The sequence below is a fragment of the Lepus europaeus genome, chromosome 15 (genome assembly GCF_033115175.1).
Source record: "Lepus europaeus isolate LE1 chromosome 15, mLepTim1.pri, whole genome shotgun sequence".
Lineage (NCBI taxonomy): Eukaryota > Metazoa > Chordata > Mammalia > Lagomorpha > Leporidae > Lepus > Lepus europaeus.
Window position 1 is genome coordinate 35,682,329 of NC_084841.1, and position 18,702 is coordinate 35,701,030.

The 18,702-nt window shown below is 39.3% G+C and overlaps 1 protein-coding gene across 4 annotated transcripts in view; it reads left to right on the forward strand.

Annotated features, from left to right (window-relative positions):
• Positions 1–18,702, forward strand: part of NNT (nicotinamide nucleotide transhydrogenase) — a 101,877-nt gene that overhangs the window by 8,835 nt on the left and 74,340 nt on the right. For all 4 annotated transcript variants that reach the window (XM_062211790.1, XM_062211789.1, XM_062211793.1 and 1 more), the window contains exons 3-7: positions 923–1,152; positions 3,949–4,166; positions 7,267–7,354; positions 9,908–9,996; positions 15,188–15,375. In XM_062211790.1, the coding sequence (XP_062067774.1) occupies positions 923–1,152; positions 3,949–4,166; positions 7,267–7,354; positions 9,908–9,996; positions 15,188–15,375 (813 nt within the window). The remainder of the gene's footprint in view (positions 1–922; positions 1,153–3,948; positions 4,167–7,266; positions 7,355–9,907; positions 9,997–15,187; positions 15,376–18,702) is intronic.

Consider the following 18,702-nt stretch of genomic DNA (forward strand, 5'->3'; position numbering starts at 1 on the left):
ACTCCTGTGTAAGTCATCTCATGGGCTGTAGCTGCCAGTTTTCCTCCTGTCTGCCCTGTAGATGTTTATCTTTGACTGTTGCTCATCCCTTGTTTCATCAGCTGTGACTAAAGTGTAGATTCTCAAGATACAACATTTGGAAATCTGTGAGGAATTGGCAGGAAATGGACTTTGGGTGTGGCAGGCCATCAAAACGTCTAAGTATAGGATTATTCTTTGAAACAGTGCCTTAGAAGCAGGTATTGTGCCACAGCAGGCCGAGCTGCCACTTGGGATGCCTACATCCCATATCTGAGTGCTTCTGTTTCTGATCCAAGTTCCTGCTAATGTGTATCCTGGAAGGTGAAAGGTTATGGCTCAAGTCCTTGGGTTCCTGCAACCCACGTGGGAGACCTGGCTTTGGCGTGCTCAGTCCTATCAGGTTGTTGCAAGCATTTGGTGAACAAACCAGGGAATGGAAGATTTCTATCCCTCCACCCCTCTTTCTCCTTTTGAAATAAATAAAAATAATAAGAAAAAGACAGAACAACAAAAAAGTACATTTCTCATCTTTGTTAAAGGTCAGGACAGAGACCATAACCTAAGACAGATGGTTTGAAGAGTGGAGTTAGCATTCTGAGTGATCGCTCAACCTCCCTTAGTTTTCCTAAGAATAAACTAAGCTTGTTTTGTGCCTTCAAGGGAGCTGTTTGATTAAAAATAATATTTAGAACTCTCAGGAGAGTAGGCATAAAAATTGCTCATCATCTATCAAAAACTATAAAAGAATTATGATTGTGAATGAAGTGTATCATTTTAAATAGCAACTTGTATGTGTAGTTTATTTTGAAGGAGAGTGCCATTTTCCATTTTCTTAACTGTTATTGAAGATATTTTTTGTCTTTGTTTTTATCAATTCTTCTTTGCCTTTGTATGTTTGTAGGAATTCCATATAAGCAACTGACTGTTGGAGTCCCCAAGGAGATTTTCCAAAATGAGAAGCGAGTGGCATTGTCTCCTGCTGGTGTGCAGGCCTTGGTCAAACAGGGTTTTAATGTTGTGGTGGAATCTGGTGCAGGCGAAGCTTCCAAGTTCTCTGATGACCATTATAGAGCAGCAGGTGCCCAAATCCAAGGGACGAAGGAAGTGCTGGCCTCTGATTTGGTGGTCAAAGTAATTATTCCTTTTTTCTTTCCCACTTACAGCATGCTGACTTTCTGAAATACATTCATAGAAAAATTAAATTATTTCTCTGATGCTATAAACCTCCTCCTTTCTCTCTCCTTTGTGTCCCTCCCTCCCTCCCTTCCTTCCTTCCTTCCTTCCTTCCTTCCTTCCTTCCTTCCTTCCTTCTTCTTCTTCTATAGTCATAGGTACTCATGGGATCTGATACAAAATTATTGTATATATTGACAGGTTGCATGATGTTTTGACACACACACGTACACACAAACACATAGATAATGTGTAGTGATTAAATCAGTGTAATTAGCATATCTGTCACCTCAAACATTTGTCATTTCAGCTTTTCCTAATTTCAAACAATGCTGTTTTCTCAAAGAAATTTTTGCATTTGGGGAATATTTTTCATGCTCCCCTAGAACTTTTATCAGGCTATGTGATCCGTGTTTAACCATGAGGACATGAAAAGTGATCTTCATTTTTATATTTGCTATGTGGAAATTCCCTTTTGATTAGGGAAAATTTGCAGGATGTGGTCTAGACATATCCAGAATACCTACAGGTGAGTATTTACTGCTAGAATGGCAAGAAGAGGTGGGCCTCATCCTGGGACTGAGTGCACAATGATCTGATACCTGATAGCACAATGATTAGCACTGATGTAAGTGCTGTCTCCCAGAGTAAGACTACTTGGAGGAAGGCAGCATTGGGCTGAGTGGCATGTAGCCTTAGCTCCTTTGAAAGAGGGTCTTAAGGTAATGTGTGGAAGAAATCTATCTGCTGCAGGAGTCTAGAACTAACACATTGGAAGTAAAAATTCACATAGGGAATGAGGGAGAGACTATGGAGTCCAGCACAAATGATAACTAAACTTGTACATTAGATCCTAATCCTTCTGCAGTCAAGGCAGACAAAGATGTATGAATTACATAACACGGTTATTACAATAGGATAAACTTAAATTTTTTATGCAGGACAATCTTTTTTATGTGTGTGTTTTGATAATGTCCAGTGAATAATCTGACAGACTCTTTATAGTTGTTTTTATAAAAGACACAAAACAAATTTTTGGTGTAGAAAACTAACAGAATTTTTGTCTTGGAGATAAATTGCAATCCAACTAGGGCTTTTTAAAGATTTGGGCTTACAGATATTGGTAATAATAACTTGAAGTAAAAGAACTTTGAGAAAATAGAAAAATAAGGAAAACTCGTTCCAATGTGTGTTCTAGGGTTTAAAACTTTTTGAGATGTACCTCACAAAAGGTTATAAGGGTACACATAAATTTTGGAAATGTTGTGTATGTTTGCAGATTTCACAATATGTAACCATATTAAAATAAGCTGTGATATCCTCTAATACAAGAGTACTTCAAAAAGTTGACAGAAAAATAGAAATAATTGGTGCAAAAACTTTTTTCATAACGTGGAAAATGCATATGATGACAATCTATATGTGGATTTAAAAATGTTTTTGCACAAAATTAAAACCTTACATTTAGTTCTATTTTCCACTAATTTTTTGAAGTACATTTATATAGAATGTATGTAACCTTTTACAATATTAATTAGGTACTTGACCTTGGGCTTCTCTTTTGTGTCGAATCTAGTTCAAGGAAGCAGCCTATTGGCTGGATTTACTCAGATAGGGACCAGCAGAATGAATTCAGAGTTGTCTTCTAATTTGTACTAAAACTATGTGTAGATTTTCATGGAGAAAAACTAGATCTTGTTAGAGAATCTCAATTAAAGTCCAGAACCTTAGAATTATGTGCACCACCAGATCAACAACTGAAATGGGAATAATAGACCAAGGTGTCTCATAGGAAAATCGAGGTAAAATTCCATGATAAGATATGATTGACCCAAAGATTTTGTTTGTATTTAAAACATATGTCCCAGAGGCTATGCTTTCTGTGTTTATTTGCCTAAAAGCAGTGTTGTGCACTGGTAGCTAGTGGAATGACATGAAAATTGATTTTAAATTTGGGCAAAAACATTTAAAAGTAAATGGATTTTAAAAATTTGTCTTTAAAAAAGTAGACATTTCAAGCATATATAGTGTGTTTTCATGGATTTGTCTGATACTTTTAAAATTTCCTCTGCTGCTTTCCCAGGCGCATTAGCAGGGAGCTGGATCGAAAGTGGAGCAGCTTGGACTTGAACTGACACCCATATGGGATGCCGGCGCTGCACACCAGGGCTTTAACCCACTGCGCCACAGCACCAGCCCAATATCTGATACTTGTTTACATAACAGAATATATTGTAGGTTTTTGCTAAAACCCAGTTCAACAAGGGTGTTAGTTTCAATTATGTATGTCTTAAAATAGTCATCTGGAATTTTCAGATGATGTAAATCTATACTTAGTGCCATGAAAATTTTAGTCTAAAAACATTCTTAGTGTCTGACTATTCCAAATGTTTATGCTTGCCAAAATTAGCAAGGATTGAATCTTTGAGCATGCAACAAAAACTTTCTGTCCATTTATTCTTGGCTAAGTAATGGATTTTGGAGGAAAGGTTTGTTGTAGAATCTCCACATATACTTTGCATTAACAGGTATGTGTGCTGTTTGCTCAAAAAACTCAGTAGGTCACTTGTCAGAGGATAGGTGATATACCTCTTTGTGTGTCTTACTTTGCTAAAGAATTTAGTCATTCATTGATGAAATATTTATGTCTAGAGTATTATACCAACTATGGCATATTATCTAAATTGGCCTATTTACTTTAAAATATGTTTACAATTTTTGTATTTTTAATCTTTGGTTTGACTTTCTTCTCAGGTACGAGCCCCCATGGTTAATCCAACATTAGGTATTCATGAAGCTGACCTTTTAAAGGCATCAGGAACACTGATTAGTTTTATTTACCCAGCTCAAAATCCAGACTTGCTAAATAAACTTTCCAAAAGAAAAACGACGGTGCTGGCAATGGACCAGGTTCCAAGAGTCACAATTGCTCAGGGATATGACGCGCTAAGCTCCATGGCCAACATTGCTGGGTAGGTTGATTCTTTTCCATTTCAATTGAACAAAGCACAATGGTACTACAGAAACAGTCACACCATAGCTGTTCTCTCTTACAATGAGCTTGCTTGTAAAAATTGTTGGAAATTGCAGACTTTGGAGAGTGCACTTAAATTAGTTTTAAGAATCATTTTATTGTTTCTCAGCACTTGGATTGGAAATGAACTCTATTGTACACTCTGTGGGTAGAAATGAAGTAGTATTTCCATCCACCAAAGGACATAGCTATCAGATTATTTGTGTGAGGAATACATTGTATTTCATATGTGTATGTATGCATGTATGTATTATGTTGAAATTGCTTTTTTATAGGTTAAAAATGCCTGAATATTGGCAGTTTCATATGGTTAAATATAATATGTACATATTGGAAGATTTACCATCTTAATTGGATTTTGCTTTGGTAAATTTATAAAATACTTATTGAATAGGAGAAATGTCTGCACAAAAGAGAGTTTCATCTGATGTCAAACTCTGGACTGATAAACTGATGGCTAACTATGTCCTCTAACCTTTAAATCCAAGATGGTTAAAGCTTCATTTGCCTGGCAGGCACTAATACATTCCCTGTTTATTGCTGGCCATGCTATTAGGGGAGGATTCTAAGACTCATTGTCCTCAGAAGAACTTGGCCATGATTGAGTAATCATGTCTGCCATGGGTGAGGGATAGGGATGACTGCATGAACGCAGTGCAGTGTGTTGCTGACTTTGCCTAGCAGGTAGGAAGAATCTGGAAGTGGATAATGCTTACAAAAGCAGCCCATGTAAGGAGCTAATTGAATTTGCTTTCAAACAGGAAAACTGTTAGTAGTTGACAATAGAATATAAATGAGACAGCAATGAAAGAAAGTGTTAAGGAAAAATACAAGGGCATGAAAAAAAATGAATCACATGAAGAAAACCTTGTATAGCCTAACACATGACTTGAGAGTTTGTTTAGATTTTATATTTTCAGTTGTGATGTATCAAACATACCAAAGATTCTATTTTGTCTTTAAGCTGCTTACTTTTGATATGAATGAGATGCAGGAAACAAGAATGATCAGTTAAAGTCATGTTTTGTTGTCCTTAATGTAGTGTGGCAAACAGTTTGAAGAGATTTTTGTGTGTGGTATAAGTAATTTACCAAGGGACAAAATAAGTTGATTCTTTATTTATTTTGTTTGTAGAAGAGTTATATTATGCAATGTGGAACTTAAAGTCTTACATAGAAAATGTAAAAAAAAAGTAGAATTTTAAAGGATGCCGTTGATTTTGTCACAGGGGATGCACATATGTGAAAGAATGTGAAAACCAGTAGCTCTGGCCCAGTGGCTTTAGTTGTGGAATCTTTTGAGCAAATAAAATATTATGAGGCACTATAAATGAATCTAAGAATGGAATTAGTTGTGCTAGTGCGGAAGTTCTGCCTAGAAACATACTTATTCTCTGTCCTACCCACTGTGGCCCCAGTTTAGTCTGAAGTTTAAACCTTTGGGGACTCACAGGATACAATTTGAAGAATCTGTCTTATGTCCTGAGCTGTTATATATTGAAAGGGCATCACATGAAATGAATCATTTTGTATACATGCCCACATGGTGTGTGATAAATCATTTTTTTGTGTAACTGACACACAGCCATCTTACAGTGAATACATACTTCTTCCGTTTCATTAATGTCCATTTTGAGCTGTTTTGCTCTCATCAAGAAAATACCCAGTTTGTCACCTTTCCCCACTATCAGTTCAGTGTTTTCTTATATATTTCCTGTGTAATCAGTCAGTTTTTGTGATATATTTTTTTTTTTCAGAATAGCAACTGGCTCTTCTAAAATCCTAATTTCAAAATTAATTCTTTAAAGTGGTCTTTGGAACTTTGTCATATTTGCCCTTTGAAAATTATTAGCACTTCAACTCAGAAGTAAGACTAATAGATAATATATTCTCTAAAATACTGTCTTTCTGCTCTAGTATGAAAAAGTAACAGTGGTGACTCTTATAGGCTTTTGGGTCAATTATTATGTAAAAAATTATGAGAGAGAAGTTTTGTTGCCAGCTGGCAAGTGGTGTTAACATTAAATAGTTGCATTATATTAGGCAGAGAAAGAGTGAGTATTACTGAGAATGTACAGAAGTGCCTTTTAAGTATAAATTGAAATGAAAATGAAATTAACGTCAAAAATATCTTATTAAAGAAGAGTTGGTGCATGTTATTATCCTTGCATACTTTGTTTCTTTAACTGAAACACTTAATATTTATTGAACATTGTGACAAGTGTAACATCAGTTATTTCACCTGTATTATTCATTTTGTCCTTATAACACTTCTAAGAGACAGATGTTCTTTTGGTGTCCATTTCATAGATGAGAAAAACCAAGGTTTACAGAATTATAGAAAATTTTCCCAGGTCATGAAGTTAACTAGGCTATGAGACCAGTTTGTCTCAAAATTCCATGCTTTCAACTATTAGAGATTAAGGGGAGTGTTTTTTGTGTCCTGTTATTGGAATCTTACTATGTTAAAGCATATGGCTAATCTAATTTTTTATTTAAACACTTTCCCCCTACTGTTGAAGCATTACATCAATTACATCAAAGAAAATTTGGACAACATAGTGAAGTAAAGGAGAAAGTTGGGAGGATGTGTGGTTCCAACACCTAAAGCCTACCATTGTATTTTCTTGTCTTTCCTTCATTACTTTTTCTATCTCAACAAGTCTTTTGCAGTATTTGTTCTAAAGAATCTAGGCAACATGGTAGATAAGAGTCTGCCTCCATAGGCAGGCTTCCTGCTTAGACTCCAGCACTTAGCTGAGTGACCTGCCACAAGTCTCTTCATTTCACTCTGTATCTCAGTTTCCTAACCCAACAAGTAAGGATAATAATTGTACCCATCTATAGGCTTGTTGCAAAGGTTAAAGTAGTTAAGTATATTTTGTAAATAAAAGTTAGACCCTGTTCTTACCACCTAAAGTAATATCAATGTTAGTTACACTTAGTTTTTGGCAAAGCTTAATTGGTGACTTACAATGACATATGAGCCTAACAGCTTTTATTTTATGAAACTATTAATCTGTTTATTTATTTTCTAAGTTATAAGGCTGTTGTCCTAGCAGCAAATCATTTTGGACGATTTTTTACTGGTCAAATTACAGCTGCTGGGAAAGTTCCTCCAGCTAAGGTAGGTATACCTTTAATGTTTCTTCAGAATGTTAATTAAAAGTAAAGGTATATTAAACAAAGTACTTTAGAAAGTTCTTGGGAAAATGGAGTGAAAAGATGTACTTGTTTTGGTGTGCAAAATTTTGAAATCCCAAAAAAATTTGAAATCCACTCATAATTTTTTCATAATACATACCTTTCCTGAACTTTTTGAAGACCTCTTGTATATAAGAATTTAAAAATGTTTTTGGCCGGCGCCGTGGCTCAACAGGCTAATCCTCCGCCTTGCGGCGCCGGCACACCGGGTTCTAGTCCCGGTCAGGGCACCGATCCTGTCCTGGTTGCCCCTCTTCCAGGCCAGCTCTCTGCTGTGGCCAGGGAGTGCAGTGGAGGATGGCCCAAGTGTTTGGGCTCTGCACCCCACGGGAGACCAGGATAAGCACCTGGCTCCTGCCATTGGATCAGCGCGGTGCGCCGGCCGCAGCGCGCTACCGCGGCGGCCATTGGAGGGTGAACCAACGGCAAAAGGAAGACCTTTCTCTCTGTCTCTCTCTCACTGTCCACTCTGCCTGTCAAAAAAAAAAAAAAAAGTTTTTGCACCGGGGCCGGTGCCGTGGCTCACTTGGCTAATCCTCCACCTGTGGCGCCGGCATCCCATATGGGCGCCAGGTTCTAGGCCTGGTTGCACTTCTTCCAGTCCAGCTCTCTGCTGTGGCCCAGGAGGGCAGTGGAGGATGGCCCAAGTGCTTGGGCCCCTGTACCCACATGGGAGACCAGGAGGAAGCACCTGGCTCCTGGCTTCGGATCAGCGTGGTGCGCCGGCCGCAGCGGCCATTGGAGGGTGAACCAACAGTAAAGGAAGACCTTTCTCTCTGTCTCTCTCTCACTATCCACTCTGCCTGTCAAAAAAAGAAAAGAAAAGAAAAAAAAAAAGAAATGTATTTATTTATTTGGAAGGAAGAGTTACAGAGAGGCAGAGAGAGAGAGAGAGAGAAGTCTTCCATCTGCTGGTTCACTCCCCAAATAGTTGCAACCACCAAAGCTGGGCTTGTCTGAAGCCAGGAGCCAGGAGCTTCTTCTGGGTCTTTCACATGGGTGCAGAGGCCCAAGGACTTGGGCCGTCTTCTACTGCTTTCTCAGGCCATAGCAGAGAGCTGGATTGGAAGTGGAGCAGCTGGAACTTGAACCAGTGCCCACATGGAATGCCGAGGCTGCAGGTGGTGGCTTTACCCACTATACCACAGCACTGGCTGCTGCAATCATGTGTGCTTGTTATTTTTTGATTCAGGATAACTTGGCCTAGTCCTGTGCTTTGTATTTATTTTGTGAGTGGGTACGTCATCAGTTTGTGGGAAAAACTGAATTGTAAGATAAGTTTAGGGGCCGGCGCTGTGGATTAGTGCATGTGGCCGCCACCTGCAGTGCAGGCATCCCATATGGGCACTGGTTCCAGTCCCGGCTGCTCCACTTCTGATCCAGCTCCCTGCTGTGGCCTCGAAAAACAGTGAAAGGAAAAACAGTGGTGGAGCTTTTGTGTGCAGCAGGTTGGCCTCTTGGAGCCAAGAGCTTGCTTGTTCACTTTTCCTCTTTGTCCTATGTACTTTCTCACTCTCCCTAGCAAACCGTCCTCATCAAGATCCAGTTCACAGGATCTCTGAGACCCTGTATGGGGTCACTGGAGCACAGTTTGATTGGTCTAGTTCTCTCAAATAGGCAGAAGGAAGCTTGGGCAGGATGGGTGGGTGGGAATTTGTAAGCTTCACTGTTTCTGTGGGTGGCATTTATTTCTACAGGAACAATGAGCTGCCTTTAATGGACTGTTTATGGGATGTATAACAGACTTTTTTTCTGGAAGGCCCTTTTCAGACTAGAGACAGCATTGTTCTTGCTTTATTTCTTAGAATGGGGGGTGGGGGTAGGGCTGTGGTTCCTAAGGAATTCTTTGGTTCTCTTGACTGTTCCTTTCATGGTTAGGGAGAGTAGTTACATTGCTTTATGTTTCAGGTACAGTTTGTTCAAAATATTGCAGAATTATATGGTTGGTTAATGACAGTTCCTTTTAGAAGCATTTGAGCTCAAACTAGGGATTGAGATAGATGTTTCAGTCTAGTTGTACCCATCTTTGAAATGTGCTTTGATATTTTGTGAAGATGGAAAAACCTTAGAATTTGGGAGAAGAGAAGTAGTTAATATGTCACTTGGAATTTCTTAAAAAATAGCTTTTATACAGTGGGAGATAACCTGTTAATCTTTCACTTGTGTAAAACCGATTGTGCCTTTGTAGCTTTTCCACTGATACGTAACAGACTTTAATGGACAGGCTATTTTTTATTGAAGGTTGATGACCTTTGCCAGCAATTGTTCCTTTGGTAAACTTTAAAAACAGTGATGATTTAGCCGAAGAGTAGTCCATCCCCTCATGCCGTGTGTTGAGCACTGATCACCATGACCTCAGCTCTGCCACGTGTTGGAAGCTGATTATGTACTGATAACTGTTAGCTGGTGATTTTTTAAATAATCAATTGATAATGAACTTTATTTAACACATAACTGGTTCTGTCTTCTTTCCCAGATTCTCATAGTTGGTGGTGGTGTTGCTGGGCTGGCTTCTGCAGGTGCAGCAAAATCGATGGGTGCAATTGTTCGAGGATTTGACACAAGGTAAGTACTTTGTTAGTGATTGATATGGAGAGAAAAATATCTTGTTTCAAATGGGTTATTTTATACTTTCCTTAGAATTTATAAATTGAAAAAGCACATGGAGACTGATCTATAAGCCCTTTGCATTTAAAAATATTCCCACTTTCAAAAAGTAAACTTAGGGTGAAAACATCTTGCTTACTGGAAAAAAAAAACAGGGAAGTAACTAGCCTTAGTACAGCATAAATAACAATAATAGTGATAATAATAAAATAATTCAAAGCTACCAACTCACAGTTCTTTTTTTTTTTTTAAGATTTTTATTTTATTTGAGTGTTAGAGTTACAGACAGTGAGAGAGACAGAGAGACAGAGAGAAAGGTCTTCCTTCTGTTGGTTCACTCCCCAAATGGCCGCAATGGCCGGAGCTGTGCCAATCTGAAGCCAGGAGCCAGGAGCTTCTTCCAGGTCTCCCACATGGATGCAGGGGCCCAGGAACTTGGGCCATCTTCTGCTTTCCCAGGTCATAGCAGAGAGCTGGACTGGAAGTGGAGCAGCTGGGACTAGAACTGGCACCCACATGGGATGCTGGCTCTGCAAGAGGAGGATTAACCTACTGCACGACGGTGCTGGCCCCTCACAGTTGTGTTTCATTGCATGGATTGGCCATGGCACCAGAGTTACATCTGTCCTGAGATTCAAACACGTTGCTCTACTTGTCCTACTTCTGTTCACAGTGGTTTTAGGCACTAGGTAGGCCATGAACAAAGATGTCTGAAGAAAGAGACTGCCATGGGAGACATCTCAAAGCACGGAGTGAGTAGACCAGGCTGGGGTGGGAGGCAGGTCTGATACCCTGCCTTAAATGGACTGAAGCAGATAAATCTGTCAGGGCAACAGTTCCCAGGTACTTCATTTAAGAGTAGGAATACATAAATAATAATAATAATTATTATTATTATTACATTGTTTATGCTAAGGCTCTTGCTTTTAATGTGAGGGTAGAGTTGTGTATCTTTCTTTGGTAATTTTAGAGCCCCTAGTTGGAAGTAATGGATTATGTTCATTGTATATATCCTTAAAGAAGACATGTAAACATTATCTTAGATTATCTTTAAAGAGAAGTTTAATTAAAATTCATCTTCGTTGCTGAAGATACTAGATCCTGGATCCTATTAAGTGCTTATTGAGTTCTGTTTTCATTTATGTATTGCAGTCCTTTCTGAAGCTGTGACATGTGATTATGTATTATCATTTGAGGGCAGTACTACTGCCAGTCTTGAATATAGGCTGATTAAAAAACCCTGAATGCTGAATGTTGGAAAGAATGTGACTTTTCAGAGCGAAGAATGTTCCACAGAACGTGGCTAACAGTCCTTACCTGGAGTTGAGAGAACTGATGTTCTGATAAATAGCTCCATGTGAAATGAGAAAACAGGCATTTCCAAAGTAACTAGGACACAAGCCAAAGGGAGTCAGAGTTAACCAGGCCATTAGTCCTGCCTTTTCCTTTCTGATGTTGCTGATGGGAAGTTTTCTCAGGACCTCCAAGCCTGTAGAAAGCAGGCTATTCATGTTTTCCTTGAAGTGGCCAATAGTCATAAAATAGAAATGTATGTATTTGACCTAGACATGGTTTGAAACGTGGTGGAGGGTGAACCAGTGAGAATTTTAGTGTATGGATGTCATTGGTTATTTATTTATTTATTTATTTTGACAGGCAGAGTGGACAGTGAAAGAGAGAGAGACAGAGAGAAAGGTCTTCCTTTTTGCCGTTGGTTCACCCTCCAATGGCTGCCGCGGCCAGTGCACCACGGCCAGCACACCGCGGTGATCCGAAGGCGGGAGCCAGGTGCTTCTCCTGGTCTCCCATGGTGTGCAGGGCCCAAGCACTTGGGCCATCCTCCACTGCACTCCTGGGCCATAGCAGAGAGCTGGCCTGGAAGGGGGGCAACTGGGACAGAATCCGGCGCCCCGATCGGGACTAGAACCCGGTGTGCCAGTGCTGGGATGTCATTGTTTTTGTGTGCAGAATAGACTGCTACAAAATTGCTGTTGCATAATTTTTTATGATATATTTATTATACAGATAATTCATTTGTACAGTAAGAAAGATGTAGCTGAAATGATACTTTGTTTTTCTAAAAATTATTGTTCACTAGGCAACCTAGTTATTATTTTGAGACTAGAGATTGATATCACATTATAAATATGAAATCCAAATATATTGGAAAACACAGTTGATTTAAAATTCTTGCTGGACAGCTGATACATTTTTTCAGTTAAGCATCTTTCAGATTTACGGACAACTCAGTGATATTAATGGGAAATGATTTTTAATTCTTTCAAACAATAACTAGGAGAGTCTCCTCTTAACAGTAGTGATGATCTTGTTTAATACCTATATTACAAAGCTTAGAAATATAAAAATTGTACTTTATTATTATAAAAACATGATTATGCCTTCAATTAAGAATAATATAAAAAATTAGAAATGTGAAAATTAAGTACCCTAAATCTTACTACCAAGAGTTAGCTGTTCATATTTTAATATATTTCCTTTTCCACACATGAATTAAAAATATAATTTTACTAATAGTACTATTTAACCTTTTCCCATTCACCTGTAGATCCTGAAGACATTTCCCTATCTATAAATATTTCTAATGGTTGCATAGAATTATGTTGTATAAAAGTATAATGATTTATTTAACTAGTCCTCTATAAATGGACATTTTTGCTTTCTATAAACAATATCTTGTTTGTTATGTGTATGTGCATATATCTGTATATCCATCTTGTTATTTCCTTAAGATAAATTTCTAGAAATGGAATATTGGCATTAAATGACATACATTTTAAGTTATGATGTACTATTTTAAAATGATATTTTGAGGACAAAGATATAGCAATAAAGATTGCCAAATAGTGTTTATATTTATAGTGATACATATTTATTGTTAGAAACTACAAAAAAGTGAAAGGAAGAAAATAGAAAGTTTTTATGAATCTGTCAGCTAGATACAATTGTTGGTGATATGTCAGTATAAATTCTTGAGAGTTTTATCTATATACCTTTTGAACAAAAATGAGATTCTTTGGAAAAATGTGTATACACACATACATATATCTAGGGTGCTCAAAAAGGTCACAGAAAATGTGTTTTATGAACCAGCTACAAATGGATTTCGAAGTGTTTTTGGACCAAGATAAGCTTATATCTTCATTCCATTTCCACAAAAGTTCTGAAGTCCACCCATGCATATGTGTGTGTATAATTTTTACATTTTTTCTTAATAGTAGGCATTTCTTAAACTTTTGAAAAGATTTGTATCCCTATGGCTAGAACGGATGGAAAAGAACAGCTCAAACCAGCTTCAACCACCAAGAAATGTATTATTTCCTCTAACTGAAAATCCACAAGAAGGGCTCCCTTTCACATGAGAGTCAGCAGCATACTGGTGCTATCAAGGGTGGGAACTTTCTGTTTCTCCTCTCTGCTGTCCTCAGCTTTGGCTTCCTCTTAAAGCATATAATACTTGTGGTTGCAACTTGACCTCCAGAAACAATCTGAGCTACTAGATTCCTTGTTTGAGCCAGCAGAGGGAACATCTTGTTCAACAATGGACTCTCTGTCCTACCCTTCATGCATACCCTTCATGCATACAGTGAACATGATGGTCCCTAAGGATTTGTTGGCTCAGGCCTCTGTTTCCAACGACCTGTAGCTCTTGCTAAAAATATAGCTTCTGCTCTCTTTGCTGGAGATTATAATTCAGTAGGTCTGAGGAGAGGCCTGGAAATGTGAATTTTTAATAAGTAACTAGAGTGATTGTTGTCATTAGGGAAGTTTAGAATGTACTGTAGACAAATGGATATTACTGAGTTAAACAACATTGTCACTGAGCTGAGGTCTTTGTTGGCTCTATATTCCAACCAGGATACAGTGACTAGATAACTTTATTTAGTTTTTTAAACTGAACATATTTTTAAATAATTTAAATTTGCTAGCTTTTTACATTTTATCATTTATCATTTATCAGTTAATGTTTCACAAGCACAATTTAGTGGGATGTAGTACAAAATTACTTCACTAAAATATTTCTAGGAGAGTCATTTATGTGGAAAATGTCCTCAACACCTCAACAAGTACACATTTAGAACACACAATGTTCACAAATAAAAAAATTTCAACTTGAGTGATTTTAATTATATCAAATGCTAATGCATATTACATAGCACGTCATCATCAGCATTGGGGCCACAAGAAACAAAATTTATTACTGGGATTGACAATGGTGAAATTCCTTTAGCAATTTAACTAAGGAGTTGGAATTTCCTATCATTTTCTTTTTTCATAAAAAATATTATCATAAAAATTTTACCTTGCCTTTAGAAAAATATTGAAACAGTTTTCCAGAGGAATGCAAAAAACCTGTTTTTAAAAATAACAGTTTTATTTTTACTTTGACAGCAACCACATCTTTTATTTTTATTTTTTCCAATTTATTTATTTATTTGAGAGGTAGACAGAGACAGAGACAGAATCATCTGGTTTACTCCCTAAATGCCCTGAGTGGATCTGGGCCCATAGAAACAGAGTTCCAGGAGCTCAGTCTAGGTCTCCTGTGTGGGTGGCAGGGATCCAAACACTTTTTTGTTTCCTCTTAGAGTGCATACCCTAAGGAAGCAAGAATTGAGAGTAGAGCTGAGACGAAGACCCAGACACTCCTTTATGGGATGCAAATGTCCTAACTTTTATCTTAACTGCTAGGCCAAATGCCCACTCTGCCATTGACTTCTGAATATACACAGCTGTTCATCCGCGGCTCACTAGGCTAACCCTCCGCCTGCGGTGCCGGCACCCTGGTTCTAGTCCCGGTTGGGGCGCCAGTCCTGTCCCGTTTGCTCCTCTTCTAGTCCAGCTCTCTGCTGTGGCCCGGGAATGCAGTGGAGGATGGCCCAAGTGCTTGAGTCCTGCACCCGCATGGGAGATCAGGATAAGCACCTGGCTCCTGGCTTCGGATCCTCACTGGCCGTGGCGGCCATTTGTGGGGTGAACCAACGGAAGGAAGACCTTTCTCTCTGTCTCGCTCTCTCGCTGTCTAACTCTGCCTGTCAAAAAAAAAAAAAATGTAAATGTGAATGATGATCTTGATTCCTATATTGGAGACCTCAAATAACCACTATTTTGCCTTCCATACTCACCCTAGAGCTGCAGCCTTGGAACAGTTCAAGTCTCTTGGTGCTGAGCCCCTGGAGGTGGATTTGAAGGAGTCTGGTGAGGGACAAGGAGGATATGCAAAAGAAATGTCCAAAGAGTTCATTGAGGCTGAAATGAAACTCTTTGCTGAACAGTGCAAGGAGGTGGACATCCTCATCAGCACAGCACTTATTCCAGGTATGCCACTAAGTAAATGGTTAACTTGAAAGCACTTTTACTAATGATTTTTCAAAAGTGAAAGTGAATAGTTATTTAATATTTGAATTTCTTTAAGAAAAGATCAATTTTCTATTATAAAAGTGCTAGACAATGAGAAGACATGACAAAAATCTCTGCAGTCTCTAGAGATAATAGTAATTAATTCTTGGATGTGTTTTCTTCCAGTCTTTTTTTTTTTTTTTTAGATTTATTTTATTTATTTGAAAGGCATTTATAGAGGGAAATAGAGAGGGAGAGACAGAGAGAATCTCCCATCTGTCAATTTACTCCCCAAATGGCTGCAATGGCTAGATCTGGGCAGGGCCAAAGTCAGGAGCCAAGAGCTTCATCCAGGTCTCCCACATGGATACAAGGGCCCAAGTACTTGGGCCATCTTCTACTGCTTTCCTAGGCCCATTAGCAGGAAGTTGGATCAGAACTGGAGCAGCCAGGACTTGAACTGGTACCCATATAGGATGCTGATGTTGCAGGTGGCAGCTTAACCCATTATGCCAGAACACCAACCTGTCTTCCATTTTTTTCTCTGGGTATTTTTTTTCATTAATCTGTTTATCTGAAAGGCAGAGCCGGAGAGGCAGAGAGAGAGAGAGAGAGAGGTCCTCCATCCGCTTGTTCACTCCCCAGATGGCTGCAATGGCAGGAGCTGGGACGATCTGAAGCCAGGAGCCAGGAGCTTCCTCTGGGTTCTCCATGCGAGTTCAGGGGCCCAAGGATTTGGGTCATCCTCTACTGCTGTATCAGGTCATAGCAGAGAGCTGTATTGGAAGTGGAGCTGCCGGGACTTGAACCAGCACCCATATGGGATGATGGCACTGCAGGAGGCGGCCTTAACCGCTACGCCACAGCATAGACCCTTCTCTGGGTATTTTTGTATAACTGTGTTCCTATACCATATTCTGTGTGCAATATTATGTTTGTAAATGGTTTTCTCCATTTCAACCCTTCACAAGTTGATTATTGATTTATTTTTGTTCCCTTTGTTAAGATACTTCATTCTCATTGTAGGAAATTCACATAGTAATGAAAAATATGATGAAAAGAGTACAGATCATCTGAAATTCATCAAAGATGAATTATTGTTATGCTGATGACTTTTTTATACACAAGGATGAGAAGGGACTTTGTGTGTATATACATTTATGGAATTTCCAATGTATATTTTTCACTTACGGACATGACACATTGTCAATTTTTAGGTATGTTTTATCTTTTCAACGAAGTTGTGAGGTTTTTGATGCCAGGATTTTCTAGTCCCTTTACAACTTCTTTTTTTTTTTTTTTTGACAGGCAGAGTGGACAGTGAGAGAGAGACAGAGAGAAAGGTCTTCCTTTTGCCGTTGGTTCACCCTCCAATGGCCGCCGCGGTAGCGTGCTGCGGCCGGCGCACCGCGCTGATCCGATGGCAGGAGCCAGGTGCTTCTCCTGGTCTCCCATGGGGTGCAGGGCCCAAGCACTTGGGCCATCCTCCACTGCATTCCCTGGCCACAGCAGAGAGCTGGCCTGGAAGAGGGGCAACCGGGACAGGATCGGTGCCCCGACCGGGACTAGAACCCGGTGTGCCGGCGCCGCAAGGCGGAGGATTAGCCTAGTGAGCCGCGGCGCCGGCCTACAACTTCTTTTTAAAAATAATTAATTTGAAAGGCAAATAATTAATTTGACAGAGAGGGAGAGACAGATTTTCCATGGATTGGTTCATTTCCCAAATGCCCACGACAGCTGAAGCTGGGCCAGGCAGAAGTCAGAAGCCCGGAACTTTACCTAGGTCTCCCCAGTGCGTGGCAGAGACTCATTACTGCTGCCTTCCCAGGCACAGTAGTAGGAATAGATTGGAAATAGATCAGGCAGGACTAGAACTAAGCACTCTGATATGGTAGGTATGGTACGCAGGCATCCCAAGCAGTGACTTAATCCATGACATCATAATATCTGCCTCTACAACATCTTCTAAATAATATTTTGCACTCAGTGCATGATTGATATTAAACCAATAAGTATTCATTAATCAGTAAATGATAGTTTAATCTAGCAAGATTTGGGAGCTAAGGGACTCTACCTTTTATGTTCTTACCTCTTCTCTTCCCTGCCTATTCCTTCTGTAACTGAATAATGAAAGTTATGCCAACTCTAATTTTTCCCTTTCTGAAACAAAGTGGACCAGATGATGAGTATTTAAATGGTACTTTCTCCAGGGTACTGTGGAGAATTAGAAGTTGTGTGAGCAGACTCATGGAAAGACAATCGCTTTAAGTAACACTCTGACCTCAGAATCCTTAAGGCTTCCTAGTCTGGCTGAGAAGCCTGTGAGAGCATTTCAGGCATGGAAAGCCAAGACACTGTGGCAAAAACATGCTGTACATGAAGGATCTCTGTGAGTGAGATCCCAGCGGAAAGAAGAGGCCATCAAAGAAGGAGGTACTTTTCTCTAAAGGGAGGACAGAACTTCCACTTTGCTTATGGCCTTGTCCAAATACTGATGGAGTTTGTGGACTCAAAAGGCTTCCATAACCTAGGCTGCAAATGTCAGGAGCCTCAGGTGGTCACTGATGGCAGATGTAAGAGTGTTAATTTTTTTTAAAGATTTATTATATTTATTTGAAAGACAGAGTTACAGAGAGAGGTAGAGGCAGAGAGAGAGAAAGGTCTTCCATCTGCTGATTCACTCCCCAAATGGCCGCAACTGCCAGAACTGCGCCAATCCAAAGCCAGGAGCCAGGAACTTCTTCTGGGTCTCCCACACGGGTGTGGGGGCCCAAGGACTTGGGCCATCTTCTGCTGCTTTCCCAGGCCATAGCAGAGAGCTGGACTGGAAGAGGAGCAGCCGGGACTAGAACCAGTGCCCATATGGGAAGCCGGCACTTCAGACCAGGGCTTTAATCTGCTGTGCCACAGTGCCAGCCCCAAGAGTGTTAATTATTAAATTAACAACAGGAGTCACTGTGCACTAACTCCCCATGCAGGACTTCTTTCCTCGATGAGTTGTATTATGAGAGTTAACTGTAAAACTAGTTCTCAAACAGTTTTTTTTTCTTTGTGTGTGTGTGTGTGTGCACAAATTTTTGAAATTTTGCTTAGTACGGAGTTGGTCTTCTGTGTACAAAGTTAATTGAAAATGAATCTCAATGGAGAATGGTACTGGCAAGGGGAGAGGGAGGAGGAGGAGAGGTGGGAGTGTGTGGGTGGGAGGAATAACTGTATTCCTAAAGTTGTACTTTTGAAATTTGCATTCCTTAAAAAATAAATTAAATATATATATATAATATATGTGTATATAATAGAAAAAGAAGA